Source organism: Pagrus major, chromosome 13 (genome assembly GCF_040436345.1).
Source record: "Pagrus major chromosome 13, Pma_NU_1.0".
NCBI classification, from domain to species: Eukaryota; Metazoa; Chordata; class Actinopteri; order Spariformes; family Sparidae; genus Pagrus; species Pagrus major.
Window position 1 is genome coordinate 8,777,520 of NC_133227.1, and position 17,296 is coordinate 8,794,815.

The 17,296-nt window shown below is 41.4% G+C and overlaps 1 protein-coding gene across 1 annotated transcript in view; it reads right to left on the bottom strand.

The window, feature by feature from the left end:
* grik1a (glutamate receptor, ionotropic, kainate 1a) overlaps nt 1–16,470 on the bottom strand; it is a 35,280-nt gene extending 18,810 nt beyond the window's left edge. The window contains exons 1-9 of the mRNA XM_073478838.1: nt 16,389–16,470; nt 8,267–8,434; nt 7,186–7,443; nt 5,766–5,947; nt 5,007–5,060; nt 4,652–4,822; nt 4,112–4,255; nt 1,453–1,560; nt 1,138–1,182 (exon numbers count right to left, since the gene is read on the bottom strand). Coding sequence (XP_073334939.1) covers nt 1,138–1,182; nt 1,453–1,560; nt 4,112–4,255; nt 4,652–4,822; nt 5,007–5,060; nt 5,766–5,947; nt 7,186–7,443; nt 8,267–8,434; nt 16,389–16,470 — 1,212 coding nt within the window. The remainder of the gene's footprint in view (nt 1–1,137; nt 1,183–1,452; nt 1,561–4,111; nt 4,256–4,651; nt 4,823–5,006; nt 5,061–5,765; nt 5,948–7,185; nt 7,444–8,266; nt 8,435–16,388) is intronic.
* Nucleotides 16,471–17,296: the final 826 nt, after the last annotated feature.

Genomic DNA, 17,296 nt, shown 5'->3' on the forward strand with positions numbered 1-17,296 from the left:
GGAATGAATGTCTTTGAACAGAGGAGGTGGCTTAAAACATTACTTATCACCCACCTACAATGTAGTACTGAGTTCCCTCCCCAGACATCTTAACAACCATTCACACCTGGGCTCACCTAGACAAGCAACCCACACGAGGGGCGGTTGGGTCAACAACCCACAAGTGGCCCTAACAACTCTGAAACTCAGAGCTCACACGTGTCCTTAACGACTCTGTAAGGTCACACCACCACAGATTTTAAAAGCCTGCAGCTCCCCTCCAGTTAGTTAGAACTGAAGAAGCCTCTTGGATGAGAGGTGAAACGAAAATGAAACAAGTCCAGTTGCCTACGATACAGCACCTAGATTTACCATGAGCTGGATGACTGAGAACCTTCATCAACATCACTTATAGGACTCGTCTTTTTTTTGTGACTTAGTCATTCAAGTCATTCATGTGAGGATATTCCCGATTATCTTGATTACCGATTCTCCCGATAACGAAAAATTCACCACAATCAACATATTGTGAGTGATAAAATCTTATATCATCTCATTCTTATTATACACAGCGTCAGTCAAAGGACATCTGCTCCTCTTAATAGCAAGTCTTGACTTAAGCTGTCATCTCCTCTGCTAACTGGATCCCTCCTGGCTGCAATTAAATACTTCTGGCCTGTATGATTTCCATGAAAGTACGAAGACAGTCTAATAGAGCAGCACATTATAAGTAGCGAACTGACAAGTCTCTGCAAAAATGAAGGATCGGTCGGATAAATTTAGGGGTTTTTTTGTATTACTAACAGCCACAGTCGGCTGTGGAAACTGAGCGACATTACATTAAGTGAAACTGTAGGACGAACTTTTCACTGAAGCACTGTTATGTCTACTTTAACAAAGGAATATAAAATAACTTTTCAACCACTGCTGACAAAAGTTTTGACAAGTGTCAGACATTGCAGCAATGACTGGACCCAAACACAGGGAAAACTGAAATGTCAAATACATGGCATTGCTGTACACAAAACCAGTGGAGAGAAACAAGGTTGACAAGGCAGGGAGCAGGAAGGTGCGTGGCATACTGAGTGAGAAAAGAGGGGAGAGAGAGGGGGGAGGTTAACAACAAGGGCTCGGACCAAACATGGCACTTGCACAAACCTTGATCCACCTTTTCGTGAGGCGGCTGCCGGCCTCCACAACACCCTTTTGAAAATGTGAAGAGTGCAAGATGAAGCACAGTGTGGAGAGAAATAATCAGTTGTTGCAGCATTATTGATATTCATGACCGGATAAATTTAAACCAAAAAAATAAACGTGGGGATGGATTATAGGACACAAAATCTCTACAGTAGCTCACTCTCTTTCAGACACACACACACACACACACACACACACGCCTTAATGGAATGAATCAGCCAGCATGGAAGCAGCATGAGAGTGGTGTAATTGGCTGTTCCCGGCCTCTGTGCTCACCCTGGCAGTACCGTCCTCTTTGAGGCTGATGATGTCCAAATCAAAGTCTCTCCTCAGGCCGTCCGTCTTATTAAGAACAATGTGCCCTGTCAGTCCGTCCCACTGTGCCTACGGAGAACAGATGCAGAGGGAGAGAGAAGTGGGAGATAGTCTCAAAGGCCGATTGAGTTCAGTGTGGAGTTTTACTGAAGCTGCGGAGCAGAGTCAGGACCCTGGAGGGGAAGTGAGGGGGATCCAGAGGCAGCCAGATGAGGTGCGTGTTTACAGACAGCTGGAGGACTCACCGGAGCAACTTCAGGTGAAAACTGAGAGATGTGTACAGGTTGTTCAGTGGTACAATCTCCATATGCATGAAGGTTTATGCTCGTGATTGCTACTATCTACGTTTGCATGCATATTCCTATTCTTCCATTTACAGTGGAGATATTCAATTAGTTAATTTGAGTTGGTATACCAATGCAAAAGGATTTATTATTATGTATTTATGTATGTTAACATGCATGCATTTTGTACACAGTAGTTACTAGCTTTTCCCTGTAATTTTCACATCTGTATACTACAGCGTTCACAGGTCATCTAACCAGTATATTTTACAAGCTGTAGTATTTTTCCAACATGGCTACAGACCTAAATGTCTTCTCTAATTATGCCTGGCTGTCTGCAGACCAAGCTGCAACCTCCGTGGCTGAATTTGAAGCCAACACAGAAGTGCAGTTTCTTGAACGGCCAAAAAGGCAAGTCAATCCCAATCGACCCCAATATTAAAATCCCCAACTTTACACCAGAAATAAACAATTTTACAGCCTGGTGCAATAAACAGTTTTGGTCTCTATCGTCAATTTCGATGTTCATGACCAACTGTACCGAATGATACAGATTAATTTTATGGTTATATTATGGTTTAAAGTTACGCATATTAAAGGTCATTTTGAGTAAAAGCTAGCTGCTAGCACTCTAGTGTAATGGTCCGCCTCAGTAGATCACCTCAGCGTAATCCTTTGGGGCAACTCCGACTGTCAAAATAACGTGTTTTTGCCACTAGCAGGCTGAGTTGGTTATTCTAATTGCCAACTCTAAACAACTCTTAAACAATGTTAAAGAAACAAATCCTCAGAAGCCTTGCTCTTACGTATATCTCGCGAGAGGTGATTTGTTGAGTTGCAAAGTGGAGTTTGGAGTTTCGACCTTGAGTAACTGCAGATTAGAATATATTTCCAAAGTCATGACTGACATATAACTGATTTTCTAGAAGACAACAACTGTAACCAAAGTGAGATAATTTACCAATTTCCTCTTTTTGATGTGAATCAAAAAACGTATTTTCTTCTCCTTTGCTTAATACTGAGAGAGAGCAACAGAGGTACACATTAACATATATTCAAACATGAGTCGTGCCATGTTACATATCAAGCCACCGCTACCTTATTCATGCTGAGTATTAAGTTGAATTTATGTATCACTGAAAGCCAGATTTCCCTTTGGAACAAGAAAGTCTTAAACAAGTGGAGCTGAACAAGTGGAATTTGTTATCGAGGCTAAAATGAGGCTATTACACAGTCACAGGCATGGCACAATAGAAAATTAAGTTTAGTTCTCGTGTAAAAATCGAAAAATAGATTTTTTTTTCTGTCTCTCTCAATTCTGGACAGCCAGAAGGAAGTTCTCCATGACAGGAAATTGATGAGTCTTCCTGCATCATTTTTCTTAGTGAAGAAACATTTGCTGCTGTGGAGCCATTTTGAAGAAGTGGTATCTTTAAAAACAAAAAACACGTTTTCCTGGTGCCAACATTTAAAATCCATGATGTTAACCTCTTTTCTGTGTTTTCTGTCATGAAATGATGTGCATTCAATAACAAAAATGTGTCCACAGACATTTAAAACACAATATAAAACTGAATATTGTGTGCTACAATAGCTAGGGGAGACAAAGAGAACGCACAGGTTATAGTGCCCAGGATTTAATTTCAGCCATTGAAACGAAAGCTGTGTCCTCATTTTCTGTCTCTTGTCAGAAATGGTTTTTAATTGAGTGCCGTGTGAGAGATATATCCCTGGTTCTTGCAGTCAAAAAGGTTCTTATCTAGTGATGAATAGCACAGGAGGACAGATGCTTCAAAGGATGGGCGGTGGCAAACAAAACGAAAAGCTGAAGAGGAGAGAGACGCTGAGATGCAAAGAAAAAAGGGAGAGGAGAGGAAAATATGAGTAAGGGGATTGAATGATAATGTTCCCTCTCCATGGCAGGCAACGGTCCTCTGCTGGATTTAAGACTTAAGAGATCAAAACACTCGTGCATCAAAGGCCTCATTTCTGTCTGTAGGCATCCACGCCTGACAGTCGGGCTGGGCCACATGCTTGCAACTTATAAGTACATAAATACCGTACATTTTCATGTTGTGTACTTTCAGAAGCAAAGCGTGGTCTGTCAGAGGGGACCAATTAAGTAACATATCGCATGAAATGATCTGACATCCGGTTTTGGTGAATTTGCCAGAGACATGCATTTACATGAAGGATCTTGCGCTCATGAGAGCCTGTTCGAAACACGCCGAAATCATCAAAAATGCATGGTGGTCAAGCTAAAAGCAACAGGAGCTTCTCAAGTCATTGCTGGTGATGTAACAGAGGTTTCAGCTCTCTGCGACTCTGACACTGACCTCTTTGAAGAGGTTCATGAAGCGCGGGCCGAAGCGCCAGGGTTTGTGGCGGTGACACTGCAGGGAGCTGACCGTCATCTGAGTGGCCCGCTGGGACGCGACGGCCACCATGAACACTGCGTCGTACATCAAGGCTGCGTCTGTCTGTGGAGGAGCCAGCGGGAGGAAGATGTTGATGGGATCTCACACTACACTCAAAAACCCATGTCGAGTACACAACTACAGATCAGTTTTAAACACAGTAAGACATCCAGACGAAAGGCAATAAGATAAAAATGTAAAGGTTATTTAAGGAAGATTGTGCCATTAGAAAGGTAAACAGGATACAGTATAAATATAATGATGGAACGAATACAACTTTAACAGTCAAATCACACTGAAAGACGCCTCTTAAAAAGGTTTACAAGTGAGCAGATGTTTGCAGTTTACAATTGTGTGCAAATGTGCAGGCAGCATGCAAATGTGCATCATTGGCTTTCAGCAGAGCAGGTGTTTGTATTGTTATTGCTCTGTAGTAAGAAATAAAAGTACAAGGCTCACAGTCATGATCCCATCCATCAGGCCACTCTCTTGTTTGGGACCCTGCAGTCTTTCCATGGCCCACCTATCCATCGTGGAGGCCACCCAAGGGTCATCAACATTCAGCAGTCTGAAGCCTGTCATGTTGACCCCGCTGTAGCGGTACGGCTCCAAGTCCAAGGCGAACAGATCCTGTAGAGAAGGAGAAGCAGAGAGATTGAAGCTCTAGTTATGTGTTACTTTATCAGCTTTTTTTTTGGATGATGATCCACGGCAACGGTCAATTTACAAGACCAGTTCAAGGCCAAAATGAGCTTGGTTTTTACTTTGCTTGGTGTGTCCCCATACAACAACCTTAACTGTGCATTTTTCTTACCAAAGTCGTGAAAAAGAAATGGTAGTACTCGGTCATCATTCCCATTGATGAAAGCTGCAAAAAGACATGAAGAAAAAAAGCAATAAGAGAAAATGCCGTGCCATGTTGCTCATTTTCAATATGATGAGTTCTCCTGTGCCACAACTTGAATAACAAAGTGTTTTGGTTGTTTTTTCACGGAGAGTCATCAAATATGTTCTACATTTACACTTTTCAGTTAATTTATTTTGTGACATTCAAGACGGCTGGTGTCACTATACACAAAGAAGAACAGAAATGATTAATGAATCTAACATTAGTTACAAAGGAAACAAACGTGTGGCGTTAACACGATAAAATAACACGTTTCTCTCCGTCAAGGATGTTGGAATTAATGCACACAAGAATAGATAGATGCAAATGCATTTGTCAGCATGTCTGTTTCAAATTCATCAAATATTATAATTCACTTTATACGTTTAAATTAGCTTTTTCCAAAGAGAAACAAGCTGTGGACCATTTCATAATATGTCAATAATAAGGGAAATGCTATTTCATCCTGAAGAGCTCAACTCAACAACTTTTCCTTATCATATCCTTAAATGGCTGAAATCGCAATATAAGCCTTCATAAACAAGGTAATAGATTTCATATGATTTCCTGCAACGTAAAAAGACATTGTGTCATCAAAGGTGTTGTGCCCCAAAAGACTCACAAATGTGTTGTAAAATCAGCAGAACCAACTAATTAAGAGTCACTTAGATCATTCCCTGTACAAACCTGCTTCAGGAGCTCCGCTGCCATGCGATAGGAGCAGTCAAAGAGAATAAAAAATTCCTTGTCCTTCTTCAGCTCTTTAAGCAGCGGTCGGGCATCTTGGTTCCCCGGGGTCAGCTGGCGGATCTTGATCTTCAGGTTGAACTTTGCCGGAGCCTTGATCAACTCCTGCATCCGCATCAGACCTAAAAAAATTGCAAATTAGACTTTTTTGTTGTTGTTTGTTTTCCCCGTTTCTCTGCAGCAGGAAGGACATAGTACAGGGCCAGAGGCAGGACATGACTGCTGAAGTTCAGGGTTTTGAGGTCACGTCAACGGGGGGGAACTTGGAACACTTTCCTTTCACTGAGAGATTGGCTTCCTACTGCATCACCATACTGGTTGCTTAAATTCTTACATCTTCTTCTTAGAGTCTCCTTTGTTTTAAAACACCTCAGGGCAGACAAACACACACCTGTTTTCTACAGTCTGTACATGTCACCCAACATTCCTGCGTCCTGTACGCGTGTGCACACGAAAACAGTGTGTAATTGTGCAGGCGTGTCTCTGCGTGACATTTCAGGAAAATAAAAATCAGATCGAATTAAAAAAGGTTTGAAAAAATCGATAAACTTTGACATTTCAACAGCAGTATTTCATACTCTCCGGATCGCCTCTACATGGGACTCGGCTGGATTTCTGGCCGTCAGCGTTGTGGTTTGGCTTAAAGTCAGAGGGCAGGGATACTGGCAGCTGTTCGATACGAGGCACTCGTGCCCTGTCACAGATTGGGTTCACTGGCCAACACGAGAAAGGTGACTGTCGCAGGCGGTGGGATTGCATCTTGTGAGTAATTATAACCCTGACATATGAATACATTGTAAGGTCCAGAAAACACAAGGCGGCACTTTTGACCTCTTCCGCTTCTCAGTTCTTCACTTTAAATGTCATGCACTGTTATGGTTGATATCAAAAAATGCAGTGGAGAATAACATCATAAGCAAAATGCCATCTACAGTCAGTTATCACTGCAGATATTCAGGAAAACACTGAAATCCAAATAGGATAATCTGGGACTTTTGATGGTAATATTACGGCGATTAAGTTGATATTGTGTGTTCCTGGTCTATATCACTACAGTATATCACAGTTTACACAGATTACTGGGCTGAATTGTTCTGTTGTAGCCCAGTCAAATAAGCCCCTCTGTCTGTTTGATCCTCATATTCACATGAGGATGACTTATTCTTCCTTAAAAACATCCTGCTTTAACTCAGTTTGATTCTACTTCTCTTCTGCAAGTCTGTTTTCATTACAACATGAAAGGCTGACTAAATCCTGTGGGTTTATCTTCACTTTGTCTGTTTTAACTAATCAGTTTTGTTCAAACAGTTTTGAAAGTCACAACAGCAATCTGACCGATTAAAAGAACAGTTGGCCCTACCCGTGCTGTCCTCGTAGACCACCGTCAACTTCCTCCATTTGAAGAAAGTCACTACGTCCAGGATGGCCCTGGCGATGGCGGTGTACTCGGGGAACAGGTTGATGAAGAAGGTGTCCTTGTTGTCCACTGACGGGTGTTTCCAGCGGGTCTGTATGTGAGGGACCTCGAGGGCGTTGCAGATGGACTGAACAGCGCTGACCGAGGAGCTGTGAGAAGGACCGAACACGGCAACCACCCCGAGAGCCAGCTGGTCACACACTGGTGGCAAAAAGCAACAGAAAGTAGATGTTGAATACAGGTTTGATTGACTTGAACGAACATATTTAAAAAAGTGTTTCACAACCAAATTACATTGAAAACTTGTAGTATGAGTATTTCCATTCTGTGCTATTTTACATCAGACAGAAAGACTATCTTTCATGGCAAATGTAGGTTGGAGACCTTAAAAATTACATGACTTAAGTTGTCCCACTCTGTAAGGTAAGAGAAAATAGTAAAATAGGCTATCCCAAGAATCACCTTAAAATTACAGCCGCTGTAAGTTCTCATTTTACTTTTATTCTGGAGGTGCTAGCTTAACTTTTTCAGAGCACTTGACTGTCCACAAAGGACACAGAAATGATTTAACGTTAGCCAACTTAGCAAGCTATGAAATACATATATCATTAAATTCTGCTAATGAAAACATAAGTATGAATATTATATCCAAGTTCTCTCAATATTATAATCCATTCCTGCTCTTAAATCCCCCTCAATCCTAATGGACCATTAACTTTTTGAGAGTTTTCCATCCAGAAAGCACACATGAATGATTCAGGAGATTAACATTATGTTGTCATCACTGAGCATGGCCAGGAAATATATTTATTATCTGTATTCCACTAATGAAAACATAGTCAGGAATCTGAAATCCATTTCTCTCACTGTTATATTCCAGTTCTGCCCTTAAATCCCCCTCAGTCCTACACACTGGGCCATTAACTTTTTCAGGGCAGTTATCTATCCATAAAGGACACATGAATAATTTAGGTGATTATGTTGTTATGGCTTAGCATAGCTGTAATAATAATAATTTTCCCACCTCTTCTTGAAGCCTCGAAGCCATCGAACAGGTTGATCCTCTGTATGTCGTAAGTGAGAGTGGTGTTGGGCATTAGCGTCTTGTTGCGGTTTATGTTATTTACAGCAAACTTGAACGCCAGCTCGTCCATACTCACTAACTCGCTCTCCCGGGTCTCGAAAATACCACCTGGATGGAGAGAAAAGACAAAGAGACTGCCTGTCAGTGCTAATGTGAACAAACACTGTAGCTGCAGCAGATAACAGAGTGATTCAGTGCTCCTGTGAGGGTTGAACAATTCTGCCACCTTTGGTTAACATTAAATGAAAGCCTTTCAAAATGCCAACACTAACTTGATAAAGCAAGACGGTCAATTTGCCTGTCAGATTTGTCAGTGACGATGTGCCATTTACTGTGTCCCTCCACAGCATCTTGTAGTATTATCAGTGTGCGTAAGTTTACAGGCAGCTGCACACTGGATATTGAAAATTCATGATGTAAGATATCAGTGGAACATAAAAGCGCTTGACAAAGTGAAATAGGATCAAATAGAAATTAGAAAATGTGGTAATTATGTCTCCCTATTATTGGACTTGTGATTCAAATCAAACACGTCTATCTGCCATTGCATACTGTATGCACTCTGCAACTACTAGCACTGGTGAATTTGCTTATATTTTATTAAATACAAGAAAATACTAACACAGGAAATAACATCAAGGCCTCTGTGATAGGGCTGCACAATATATTGTTTCAGCATCAGCATTGCAATGTGCGCATGTGCAATAGTCACATCGCAGGATGTGTAATGTCAAGTAGAGTCTGACCAGTATTGACGTACATATACAAATATCCCAATTCCCAACAGCTGTGTGAACCACTGCAGTGAGTTCATGCCCTGGATGCACTTTCTTTGATACTAGAAGAACCCTTTTCTAATTAAGCATTCTTTGTGAACGGTTTGTAAAGTTAAACTTATTAAGTGGATTAGCAATGCTTTATAAATTACTGTATAATGAGAACACGTTTTGGTTTTCCAGGTTGTAAAACGTACTTAGCATACCCTTTTCATTTTAATGCAGCTATATAGCAATACTCCGTTTTTTTACTTTTGTCTAAGCCATCATGTCTTCATTTTATAATGTTAGTAAGTTACTAGTTTTAATCAGCATGCCTAATCAATCAAAGGGATTTTTTCACAAGCTGTTAACCCATGAGTTACCAAAAAGAAGTGTTAATCATTAATAAAGGCAGAGGAAACTTACAACCACTTTGTAAAGGTGTTAGATTTTTAGTTTTTTAGTTAGTTATTATCAGACCAGTCAGTGCAGTAAAGATAATGCTTATTGCAGCAGATGATACATGATAATACAATCTTGGCAGAAAGTCTTTGGCTCTTAGACTCTACGGGGAGATTTTGTGATTAAGGGCCGTCTGCCCTGAGCAGCAGTAAGATAAATCCCCCTGTGGAGTCCAGACACTGGAGGTGGTGGTGGTGGCTGATGACTCTGCTGAGACCAATAGACTGATGGAATGATGAAGCTGAATCTGCGAAGCCATGTGGTGACGGTGGGGAAGTGGAGGTAGGCTGTGCTGTTGGACAGATGTGACTAGCTGATGTGAACACCTGATATCTCAATTGTCAACCCCAGATAAGGACAGGACTGAATGAGAAATAAGTCCTCAGCAACAGATAAAACTCCGTCTGCATCCCATTCACATAAGCCAGACAGGGACAGGATGCACAAAAACAGGTGTGTGAGTCTCCAGTAACCCAGAGAAGTCGGCGACATTAATATATATTGGTTGAACAAAGCAGCACAACAGTCTGCACAATCTGAAATTACAGCAAATGGCCTGACTTAATGAGGGTCAATTCAGATGGTTCTTTCTATGCAAATCAAATCTCCCAGTCATAAACAAAGCCATAAATACATTATGTCCACGATAAAAGATAATATTTGTAATTTCAGTGCCTGCAGCTTTAATATTCTACGAGCGGAGAATTAATTTGGAATTCCCACAGAAGCATGCAAATGAAGATGAATGTTAAGTGCTCCAAGATGAACAATCAGAATTTTCCTCCGAGGCATTAAGCATTATTCTAGACACCTTTTTCTTATCAAAATGGGGAGAAAGTCATACAGATTCAAAAGGTAGCCGCTCCTCCACGCTTCTGACTTTAACCGTACAGGGACCGAAGGCCCCACACAACATCACTGCATGGACCAGCTGTCAGCAGGCTTTGAAGAAACAATGCTGTTCAGACAGACTTCTGAAATTGCCCCGAAACTCCTCATCAACATTCTGTCATCCGGGTGCGGAAGATGTGAAGCGTGGACTCAGAGGCAAGATGAAATGGAAGTATAGCGTAATTGCTCCCGTAGTGTGAAAGGGCAGGAAATAAAAAGGCTTTAAGAGCTAGTCATGGAGGTTTAAATGGATGAGTCAATTCACATCACTCATGACGGACAACAAAAGAAAAAATCAATGGACAAATTATTGTCAGTCTTGTAGTTACATTTCTCAAGTTGGTTTCCTCGGCATGAAAAGGCAAGTTTTTTGCTCCCATGCTGATCCTGCAGCCGTTTGCTCAGACTGAATCCAATTATGACCACTTTGGTCTGTTTGTTCAGTTTCCCGTCTCTTCTGCTGCTATCAAAAGATGACGATGATTTCCCCAGGTTATACTTTTAAAAAAATATATATATACAGAAGTTTTGTTTAGTAGTAACACAGAACAAAGAGTTCCAGTGCAAAGACTCATGACACAAAACACAGGCACTCAGAAGGCGTCCTGGTCACAGATAAATCCCTGTAAATGCAACAGCAGCCAATTAGTAATTATAATCAAGAACCATTACGCCATTAACATAAAATTGCCATTTCTTCTGCGACTACTGTGATTATCAGGTACATCGCTGTAATTGGAGGAAAACTGTGGCATAAAAATGTGGATTATGTGTTACAGTACAGCAGATGGATGCGAGAGATTTACCTGCCTGCTGTGGCGGGAGGAAAACATAAAACAAGGTGCTGAACAGCGAATCTGAGCTTTGTGCCAATCTGTCACGCAAACCTGATCAATCTCCTCACCGACGCACCGGTTGATGAAGATGTTTGCTGCTCGTGTGTGTGTGCGCGTGCATGGAGAATCTCACAGCACCCATCCGTCACTTCACTATTTAATTACAAATAATTACGTCTCACGCTAGTCATGCGCCATAACTTCTTGAACTCTATTGTGACTACAGCAGTCATAAAAATAGCATTTTTTTTTAAAAACAAGGTGGTTTTTTTATCCTCCCGAACAAATGAATTGATGCACATCAGAGCTCTAAAAGCATTCATTCAGATCACAAATAATGAGGAATAATTTGCCTCGGGAACACACATCAGTCTGACCTACAAGACAGCATAAACGAGCGTTAAAAGTTTCAGGCGACCCACGGGACTCCATAAATGCCTTTTAACATGCGACTGGGGTTTGCAGGTAGATTTCATCTGCATAAAATATAAGCACACTCAAGCTGCTTAAAACACAGGGCGGCTCATTATGGTCAACTGAGGATGGGTATTAACAAGTCTTTCCATTTGCGTCAGTGGTGATTAATGTCTGTGTGAGATCTGTGTTATCTAACAATGTTTTATGGTATTTGTCCTTTTTCAAACAAATGGTTTCTGACTTGCAGAGCAGGTGTTGGCGAACCTGCCATTTGCATAGAGGTGTGTGTGCATATATAAATACAGAGGGAGGTTTAATATGCTGTGTTGCACATTGCTTTTTCTTCATTAAAGCAATCAGACTGCCTCAGTTGTGGGGAGGCTCGATTTACACATTTTTGATTAAAAATGGGACATTTAATTGCCACGCAGGTTTTTTTTTTATTCCCAATCACTGTATCAGCATGTTGCACTTATTTTCATACTTTCAGCAAGAGGAGGGAAATACAAGAAGAATCCTTTCTTCTTCACATTGGACTCTGTGACCTCCATATGGTGGAAATAAGACATCATGATTCACCTTTTATTTCAGTGGAGGGCTACACAAACTGCCACTCAGTACCTGAGACAGAACAAATCTTCCTAACAGCTCTGAAGGATCACTGAGCTGGACATGTAAGAGAGTTCTCCTTTTTGTTGACGGTGAGAAACTACAGCCATCTGTGTCTCTCTGGAAACAAGGCTTGATGTGCACTTCGGAGAGGTGATGCAGCCGCAGGCAGGAGGAAATGCATCCGGGAGGGGTAAAAAAAAAAGAAAAAATGGGGGTCTCAGGTGTCAAACTGAATGACATTTCACTGCACCACGGTTGAAAAAACACAGGGGAAACATTTTGTTCCCGACAACAAATCAAGGAGCCATACAAATGGCAAACAAGGCAAATGTGCAATCAGGAATGCCAGAGGAGACGAAAAAAGGAAAACAGAGACATAAATAACTGAGACAGACCGCAAGGGGACCAAAAGGAGCGCTTCTATAAGTGAGAATGATGTACATAATGAATCATTTTATACAAAATCGAGAGTATAAAATGCTTTAGAAAAAAAAGTATAAGTCTAAAGCATGGCTTTTTGACAGAATCACAACAACTTAACAACAACAAATTCACCCAAAAATGAAAATTTGTCATCCACAAAACATTTCTGGAGCTTCACAACAAAACAGCAATGCAGCATTCTCCTTAACAGCTGAAGTAGATGGAGACGTAAAAAAAAACAACTGATCAACAACCTGAAATGGCTCCACCCAGCTTGTACGGCGTAATCCAGGTCTTCACGAGCCCCTTGAGATCTCAGAGTGATTTAAAAAGAAATGATTTACACCCTCCCATCAAGCTTGTGCCCCCACTTCAGCTAACACTCTTAGCTTCGCAACTACAGTGAAGATTTTAGCTTTAAAAAGAGTGTAAATAACGTCTCTTCAAATCAATCTGGGATCTCAGGGCAACCAGAGAGCTGCATGGAGCCATTTTATTTATTTTTGTTGTTGCTATTACATTAACATCAGCATGAGGCTGAGTAGATAATGACTGAGTTTTCATTTTTGGGTGAACTTATCCTTTAATATTTAAGAAGCTGACACCTTTTTTTTGCATTAGCACTCAAATGAGAGCCAAAAAAAGAGGTTATTAGCTGTAATTTGCAAGTTTTAGAACTGGTTACCATGACAGCGGTACGTGTTAAAGTTGACAAAAAAAACCCACAGCTTCCTTTCAGGTTGAGTCTCTCTCAGGTTTTTGTGCTCACAAGTCAGACAGACACAGGTGGCACTAAATCAGACGGAGAAAAAAGGGTGTCTGCAAGTGACTCTGTTTTACTCACCAGCCTGAAATCAATCTGCACATCACAAGAAAAGACTCATGAGACCGCAGGATCAATACATACAAATGAATAACAATGTATACGATGCGATTCCACGACAAACTACAGCTCCCTCTCCCTCCTCACAACCAAAAGTCCTGGGTTTCTGCCAGCATGATAAACGATCCAGCTCCTGAGGCAGCCAATTCCACAGTTTATCTGCGTGTATATCTTCGACAGAAGTACGGGCCAACTTTCCAAAACTCTGGCAATTTGGCTGTGGAGAGATTCATTCGTTTTTTAATGGCCATTTGTTGGAGAGAAAGCAACTAATGAATGAATAAAATTAAGCAGGTACCCTTTTAATAAATGCAGGCTAAACCTCGGACTTAACTCAAGCAACTCCATTTAACAGAAAGAGACACCTGGAGCCAAACTTTGCAGTTCACAGACACAGATAGTGTCTGTGTGTGTAATTCCTGTGTGAATTTCGGGCATCGCGTTGTTCAACGGTGTCTGAGCTGAAGCTTGAACTTATTGGTCCTGAATGGTCCTGAATATTAATGTGTGACCCAGAGCTAAACTCTAGATCAGACACCCCCTGCATGTGCATGTGCAAATGTGGACTTCACAGGCTAAAATGAACAAATGCTGCCCATGCTAAAAAGATCTAACACCAAGGCATCATACAGCCTAATAGAAGTCCTCTAATACTCTGTTTGGGGGAAAAAACAAAGTTTTACAAAGATATGTAGAATTATAGCTTATTAGATATAATCAATATTGGTGAATACAGCATGTCTGCCGTCTCACTCCCACAGATCTATCGACATAACTTCTGCAAGGTCTTTAAAGTCCCCCTCCAATCAAAAATGTGTTTTATCTACTGTTACTTCACTTAAAACGATTGATTTTCAGTGTGCAGAATGATGCATGTGCAGAAGTGTTTTCATATTTATCTGCTCTTCTTAAATTCTCAAATAAGGGATCATTTGTAAGAAATCAAACATAGCTCTAAAACTATAGATGGCAACACATCACTTAATGCTGCTCAGTATACCCTTTGCTGTAGCTATATCTGGCTGTAGCAACTAGCTGCCATTGGCAAGTTAGCCGTGGCGCTAGGTGGCCCTATTAGCTGACAGGAGTCTGCCCGCACTGCCACCTCGGCTAGCTGGTTAGCACGCTGACTTCAGTAGACATCTCTGCAACACAAGACATAGATGTCTTTGACATGTAATCTATTGTTTCTTCACTCGGTTAGTTCATTTCTTTTTTGTCTATAGCCTACAAATTACTCCATTCTGTTGTGTAAAACACCAAAACAATCAAATCTCTCATAATTAAGTTTGATTGTTGTGTTGTAAGCAGCTCAGTTGCCACTTAACATGTTGGCAGTTTTCTGCCAATCATCATCATCATCAACAACAGTCATAGGCCTCTGTACCATATTGACATTTCGATAAAACGTGTCACATCACAATCGCATTATATGTTCATGACCTGGTATTTTTAAGGAGACTTCGGGACAATTTCAAGCTGCGATTGTGCCAACAAAACGGGGTCATTCTGATGAGTGCAAAACCGGTCTTTTCCTTACTCTAACCAAGTGATTTTTGTGCCTTAACCTAACCAGATCATCAGCACAGAAACAGAAACATAAAGAAATATAAAGTGTCAACATATCAACCATCATTATCATATACCTAAAATATCTAGCATAAAAGAAGATGTGCACTTTGAAACATACCCAATCCTGCACCAGCACTGTATGTATGTAAACCTCTGAAGAACTCTCCAAGTTAAAAACAGGTGGCAATGACCCCAATCCTCAATGTATTCAGCCAATTAGATCCACACTGGGGTCTGATTCAAAGCCTGAAAGTGAGACGCTTTGATAATGAACACAGCCCACAGCGCTTTACCACCACCACCACCACCACCACCAGTGGTGTCTACTCAAGCAGGTGAAGTCCTCTCCCTGCTCTTAACTCCACTACACAACCTACTACAGCAGGACTGAGGATGATTGCATCGCCCTCGCTGGCAACGACTCATCCGTCTCAGTGATGGAGAGGTTTCAGCGTGTGTGAAGATCAGCTGCTGGGGGACATACTTTGAATGAGAATGCCCCCGAACAGGAGTCTCTGATGTGGGGAAAATCTGGGAGGAATCAATAATCTATTACTTGCAGCTGTTTGTGTGTCTGGGGTGTGTGTAGTGAAGCACATGTACTCTTCTATAGTGTGACTGAAAATCCTAATTAAATTTAGATGATTCTTTTAAAGACCATCCACAGAAAGTTTACATGATTATATTGAGTCTGAATTTTTTAATTTGTTTTCCTTTATTTTCGCAGAAAGTGATAATGGATTAACAACGAAGAGTGTTTTAATTAACAGCTCAGAAGGAGGGAAGATTCAATTTGGCCTTGATTTAAAACAAATTTCTGAATATTTTTAATGCCCTTTGCTTTCTTCATTTTGCTTTTTAGACTCAATTAGGGCTGACAGGTGGCAACTCTTATCTCCTAAACTAAATGAACCAGCAGAGGAGTGAAGTTGTCAGTGTGGTTTGTCCTTTGATGCAGGCAATCTGTATTTTCTCTGTTCTGACACCTCACTGACGATATGAGCTCGATAGTATTGAGGAGAAGTAATCCAATCATCACTTTCGTGGGATAAAAGGGTGCAAAACATCACAGAGCTGAAATGGAAAAGAGATAACTATCAAAGTTTAAGGCCACAGATGATGCAAAATGAAAATGGGACACTCATATAGGCCTGTAGATAACGTTGGTTTAACTCTGCCCACCGTGCGTAAACAGCTGTTGCGCTTACCGATTCTGAGGACTTGTGTCGAGCTCACGCAGAGCTGCGCCGCCACGAGAAGACAGAAGAAAAGTCTCTTTCTTTCCTCCATGGTGCTCCAGGCGAACTCACCGCGGATACTGACACCATGACAGAAGGAAACTGCCTCTATCCAAGCGCGCGGACACCTGACGTGCCATGCCAGCGCGCAACCCAAGTTTCATCCCCAATTCGACCCTTTCCACTCCGCATCACTCCGTCGCACCAAATAGAGGAAACAACCGATGAGCACCGGTCAAATACATCCAACTTTAGTGTTTAAATTCAATCCAAGTCACATCCTCTTGACGAAAACATGGATGGAAAAGAGAAACAGCCAGCGGTCGGTACACAGGTCCACTTTTTCTCACTAGTCAGCGCGCATCCAAGGTGGCAGGAGCTGGAGGGAGTGAGAGCGCACGGATCAGTGTCAAGCGAGCCGGAATGTATCCTATTTCCGGCGCGGTTTTTCAAAATAAAACAATTTCAGCAACTTCCGGTACCTGGTCGTCGAGGTAAATCAGGTGTTTTTGTTCGTTCTGCTGCCCAAAGATGTGATGTGATGTTTGTGATGATAGAGGCACATAAGGCATACAGGCTCAGGCAACACACACTATTTTAAATTTAGTGTACGCAACTCTACACAGGAATTCATAGCGCCTTTTGTCATAGGAGAAATGGTCATATTTTTTATCAGTTTTTCATGATAAATTTCCCCAAATAATTTCTCCAAATAAAGGGGAAAATAATTTGTCCCCCTTTTGTTTTCCAACGTGGCAGACCAGCTTTTATACTGAAGGTGCCCGTGGTCTAATTCTGGTTATCTCTGGTTAGTTTGGCTCCCCTCGGTTTGGATTAAGGCGCAGATGGATTGGCAGTGGTTCTCTCCACCGGTCCAG